Source organism: Zosterops lateralis, assembly GCF_965231275.1.
Source record: "Zosterops lateralis genome assembly, chromosome: 4".
NCBI classification, from domain to species: domain Eukaryota; kingdom Metazoa; phylum Chordata; class Aves; order Passeriformes; family Zosteropidae; genus Zosterops; species Zosterops lateralis.
In genome coordinates, this window is record NC_139765.1 from 71,759,495 (window position 1) to 71,765,494 (window position 6,000).

Sequence of the window (6,000 nt, forward strand, 5' to 3'; positions counted from 1 at the left end):
GGGACCCAATGCCTCTTGCTGAATACTGACCATGAGACAAAGTTTGTCCAGCCAAGGTCTTTCCTGAGCTCAGCTCTCTCAGCTCTCAGCTGCCTGAACAGAGGAGCTACAGACTTTGCTGCTGGGGAGACAAGCACTGTTCCCCCACATCCCTGGAATTATTTGTGTGCACGTTGCAGGTTAGGAAAGTTGTGCTGGAAATGGTCCCCAGGAGATTTCTCTAGCCCTGAAATTGCCTTGAGCAAGGATTACACCAAGGCAAGAGCAGAAGTGTCCTGTCATGTGGATCCCCTTTGAGTCAGAAATATTAGAAATATCAGAAATATTCCCCTTTGTTAGAAATAATAAAAAAAAAATAGAAGAATATTTGTTACTAAGAGCCAGACCTGGTAGGCAAGGACAGCAAAAGGAACCCAAGTCCTCAGTCCTGCAGCTAATACCACAAAGAATCACAGAATGGCTTGGGTTCTTGAAAAGGATCTTGAAGATTATCCAGTCCCAACCCCTGCCATGACAGGGACACTGACAGGAACACTTCCACTATCCCAGGCTGCTCCAAGCCCCATCCAGCTTTGCCTTGGACACTTCCAGGGATCCAGGGGTAGCCACAGCTTCTCTGGGCAAGCTGTTCCAATGCCTCACTACCCTCTGTGCAAAGAATTCCTCCCTAGCACCTAATCCAAGCCTCCCCTCTGTCAACTTTGAAATGGTCAGTGCCCAGGACATCAGCTGGACCTGTCCTCATGCAGGATTTCAGCTGCCAAAGGCAGGACAGCAAAGCTGAAGTTCAGTTCCAGCCTGGACTGTAGGAAGGTTAAGCCCCTGTTTGCACCAGCAGAGAAACATTTGACATCCACACAAACACAGGGAAAAGTCTCACTGATGGCTTTGTAATTGGTTTTAGAGCTGCCTCTAACACATGTGCTGAGCGGCAGAGCAGCAGTGCTGGGGCCTGGCTGGCAGGCAGGACATGAGCTGAGGAGACCAGGCTCTCACAGACACACATCCAGCCTCCAAAATACTTCACCAACCATCAAATATTTTCCAAGCTTAGCGGCTGGACTCTGCAACCCCTTTCAGCAGCCAAGTCACTAATACCTCCTCCCTGGGGCAGCACAGCTGATCTCAGGCAGGGCTTGCCAGCAGCTCTAAGCAGGCTCATTTGAGGAGAGGACAGCCTACTTAGTCACACACTTCAGACTTCCTGCTTTTAATTCAAGCATCTCCAGGTTCCTTTGCAGTGTCTCTGATTCACATTGAAGGCGTACACTCATGAATATGCTCTAACACTTTTTCCCCCACCGTGTCCTCTCTCCAACCTCTGCAGTCCTGTCCCCACTCAGTGTGACATCAGTGTTTTTAGTTTGGGACTCACCCCATGGGACACAAGAAAGCTGCTGGCCTTTTTTTGCTTCTGTCTAAAGCTACAGAAGGCAGGGCTGAGAGGTTTCAAACCTCCTAATTGGAGAGGTCCAGCACTGCAAACGTCAGTGTGGAGCACAAGCAGAGCAAATATGTAAATGCATGGAGAGGCTTAAGAGCCCAGGAAAGAAACTCCAGTGGGAAGCTCCCAGCTTAAATCTAAAGGCAGCTCTTTGAATGTGCACAGGCCTCGCGGCTAAACAAAAAAAATCAAAGCCAGATTTGGGCACAGCCTTTCTCCCTGTGCAACGCTCCACAGGGAGCTTTGCTGGTCTAGGCAGAAGAGATCCCAACTAAAATCAAGGACTCGTCCCCTCAGTGTGGGAGAATGAGAGCAGAGCAAGGTCAAGCAAGGACACTGAGGGGTGTAAAGAGGAATTATGGCAGGGAAATGCAGGATCAGTGTCCTTGCAATGAGATTCCCATCCATGGCATGTTCTTGTCCCACCAAGGAGCATCAGAAGAATCCCCCAGCAAACAAGTCTCGGGCACAAAGGAGCAACCCCATATCCTGAGCACTGCCTGCCTGGAGATTACGGGGCAGGAAAACACTCTGGCATTTCTCGCTATTCCCTTTGCTCAGACTAGAACTCGCCTCTCACTTGAAAGAGCTAATTAAGGATGGGAATCAAAGCCCTGAGAAGCAGCTCCTGCAGCCCCGGGTGCAGTGCCAGCTGTAATGCCCATGTCTGTGCCTGCTATCAAAGCCAGCCCTGTGCACACTCCTGCCATGGCACTCGCAATAAACCGAGGCAATTTCTTCAGACCATTTGTAGGTCAGACAGACCAGCCTCTTCCCCAATCCTGCCCTTAAATCTTGCAGTGTTTAATCCTTGATCTGCAGCCAGGCCTTAATTTCTCAGTGCAGAGCTGGCTGGAGACCGGAAGGAGAGGGGCTTTGATGGTTAATGACCAGTGCTTCTCAGCCCTGGAAGAAATGAAGCCCTGGCTTTATAAAGTTCCCTGAATAAATCCTGCTCCAGCTCCAGCCCAGGGAAAAAAAAAAATTACCCCAGCACACAGAGAAACCAGCACAAGCCCTAACATCTCTAGGCCTACTTTTGGTTTAGGTTTGAGCTGTGAGTGCTCTTGGGTCTACGTGATTTCACTCCTGTGATTTGCACCATGAGGTAACTACAACAGGCATATTCCTCCTCAGTATTCCAAGGCCCCTTGGTTTAGCTCATCAGCATGTTTGCTGATCCCTTCATCAGCTTGTCCATGAGCTAACTGGGGCATGAACTGGTTAAACTGGGCGTTGTGGTGAGTTGGAGGCAGAGCCAGGACTGGGACAAGGCAGTCTCAGTTCCTTGGTAAGGGTTGAGAAGGTTGGTTAACTGAAGACAAGACCTGTTAATGGGTGAGGAGGGCAAGGTGGGGTGCCCAGGGGCCTCACTTACCGCGCTGCTACAGGGAATGTCCTTGACCTTGAGCCAGGCCAGGTCTAACGTCCCCTCTCCCCTGTAGCAGGACTGAAGCCTGTCCTTGATACGATCGTTGATGTTTTTCAGGACAAAGATGCAAAGAGCAGACTCATCCAACGACTTCATCTTCCTTTTCTGCCCCTTGGAGAAGACTGTGAAGAGGATATCATCCTCAGGGCCAACGCCCAGAGACCTGGCCAGGATGGCTCCAGCCTTGGACAAGTAGGCGGCCTGGAGCAATCTGTATTCCACCCCGTTCTTCTCACAGCCAATGGGCACCTCCACATAGGAGTTAAAGGCCGTGTCCTCCTTACAAAGCCTCACCAGCTTGGAGGTATAAACCTGCTCCTTCGTGGTGGAGCCAGGCGGGGAGATCATCTCAGGCTGCAGAGTCAGGAAGTAGACAAAGTTCCCGCTGCTGAAGCCGTAGATGTAGTAGATATCAAAATCGGGGATGATGGTGAAAGTATCTGAGGGGATCTTGATCATAGAGGCCACAAACTCATCGTGAAAGACGTAGGCAAACATCCCATCAGCCTCGGAGTTCTTGGTGAGCTTCCTGCTGGAGATGGTGGGGAAATACTCCGGTTTGCCGTCCACGGCCGTGGCGATGAACAGCTTGTCGTCCATGTTGCTGTAAGAAACAATGACTCCGAAAACAGAGCCACTCTCGTTCACCCCAGAGAGGTAATGCTCCTTCTTGTGGAAGGGCTCTCCGAGCTTGAAGAGGTCATCCAGCCTCAGGAGCTTGCAGATGCCCTGGTACAGGCTCCCACAGGCTATCAACCGGTTCTCCTTGTAGTCTATGAGGAGCATTTTGTTAATGTTGTTGGTGGGTGTCAAGGGTTCGTTGCAGGTTTGGACTATCCTGGGAGGATAACACTTGGGATTATCGTCGTCAGGACCAGTCTCGTGGGTCACCAGGACCTTCAGGTCACTGGAGAGTTTGTAGATCCTGTTGACAGCCCCCAAGTAAATGTGCCCAGTTCTTTCGTCCACCACCAAGTGGTTGAAGTTTCCCTCTGCCTGCTCTCCGGTGAAGGTGATGAAGGGCCTCTTTGGATGGGGTGGCTGCTGTCTGCCCAGAGGTGACACTGTGGTGGACAGCAGGAGGTGAGAAACCAGGCAAGTCCACTTCCACATGGCTGGCGACATGATCAGAGAGGTTTGTATTCCCAAGGCAACAAGGATTAGAAGCTGTAAAACTCTTCAAAACACCAATTCCCTGGCAGATTCTGTCCTACAAGCAAAGAAAAAAGAAAACAAAAGTACATTACTATGGAGTATTCCTTCCTCCTCCCCTCCTTCACAACCATGCCATCATCAGAGCGTATTTAATTGCTAATCCTCCCTTTCTCCACTCTGAGCTCTCTACTTAAAACCAGCACAAAGGGAGCCCTCCTGACAGAAAAGATGCTGGGAGAAAAAGCAGAAATCACATAGTAGAATAATAAATCAGCACCCTTTCCCTCTCCCTTACACACACACGTGCCCCACGGTACAGCATAAACACTGACTGGAAGTGCAGAAGGTAAAAACATCACCCAGCATTGCTGTTTGCACTGTCAGCCTCAGCCCAGCTGTGTATTTGCTATCTGAGAGGCCAGAACTGGAGAAGGATTATTATCCTGCTCTTCTGGATGAGGCACTGAAGCCTAGAGAAGGTCAGGGATGTGCCTACAGGGATGGGGCCAGATGGATGCTGAGCTCTCCCACAGCCCCTGAAGTTTGCAGGGAAGGAGCCAGCCCTGGTGTGACATTAACATCCTTTCAGAGAGATCTTTTTGAGCAAGAGCTCTGTGGCTTCCACATCAAAGCTGCCTCACGCCAGCCCAGCCTGGAGAACAGAGCCAGGGGTTGTGGTGTGCCAGCTGTCACTGCCACATCTGCAAAGGGCTGGGAGCAAAGGGAGCACTGGGTGTCCTCCCTGCCCTGGGCTCTCACCACAGACCACATTCCACCCTCATCACACTCTCCACCCACTTCACAGCCAAGGGAACATCATCTGAAAGAGATCCAGCTCTCCTGGGAATCTCAGGTGGCTGAGGAGAAAGGGGTTGCTTGTCTACCAGCAGTGATAAAGCCTAAAGCACCGTGAATTGGGAAAACCAATGACCCAAGGACCAGCCTGGTGCCTTTCCAAAGAGAGGGAAGAGGCTTTTCTTGTACCACTCAGTCCCTTAAAATCTCCCAGGTTTTAACCATGGTGATGGGAGCAGTATGGGGTTCAAACATTTGGTGGGCACATCACCAAGCCCCACGGAAACACCTCTTTCTACTCAACACATCCATCTGCTCCCTTCTCTTTCACTTTTTTGGTTGCTCCTGTACCAAGAACAGCTTTAATCCTTTATGACCCCACAGATCATGTGGGAGAGGGAGTTCTACCAGCTCAGGTCTCACCAGCCAAGCTCCTCAATGAGTGCTGACCACACAAACCTGGTGGCCAAGCTCTGTCATCCACATCAGAACTTCACAAAGCTGTTTTTTTTGTTTTTAAAAAGGACACAAGGCGAACACAGCTCCACTCCTGCAGTGTCCCAACCCCTCTGTCACACAGTGACTTTGCTGAAATCAGGGGTGTAACCAGTGATGACAGCCAGGCTGGCACAAGTAGGAGGCAAGGAAAAATAAATCCCTGTTTGCAAATCCCAGCAGGGAGGGAGATGTGACAGTGACACAGGTCTGGATGTGTGTATTTTTTTCAGATCTCTGCAGCTCTGCTAACACCGCTGGAACTGAAAAATTTACCTCAAAAAGAAAATAATACAGAAAATAAATCCCACATCCTTTTGACCCATAGGCTGATTAGATCTGATAGTGAAAAGGGTAAGTCTGGGCTCGTGGAGCAGCCACCACTTTCATGCCACCCCAAATATTTCAAAATTCTCTCCCAGCAGCCGGGATTTCCAAGCTGTTGCAGGATCACCTTCACCTCCCGCTGCCCTCCCCGCCGCGGCAGCCGCGGGCGTCGGATGGATGACGGACAAAGGTCAGCCCACATTTACTTTAGTCGTGTTTACCCTGTTCTGCTTTGCCTCTCTGGTCAAGCAAATATTTAATAAAAGCGAGCTCATAGTGCAGAGTTTGCAGGACTGCCTTCCCGAGCTCGGCGGGGATAGGCAGGCTGGTCACGTAGGCTGTTAATAACCTT

General features: G+C 50.5%; 1 protein-coding gene across 1 annotated transcript in view; it reads right to left on the reverse strand.

Annotated features, from left to right (window-relative positions):
- The window catches only part of PLXNA4 (plexin A4), a 421,348-nt gene extending 417,104 nt beyond the window's left edge, over positions 1–4,244 (reverse strand). The window contains exon 1 of the mRNA XM_083858928.1: positions 2,823–4,244. Within this exon, the coding sequence (XP_083715054.1) occupies positions 2,823–4,001 (1,179 nt within the window). The 5' untranslated portion in view covers positions 4,002–4,244. The remainder of the gene's footprint in view (positions 1–2,822) is intronic.
- Between the last annotated feature and the right edge of the window lie 1,756 nt (positions 4,245–6,000).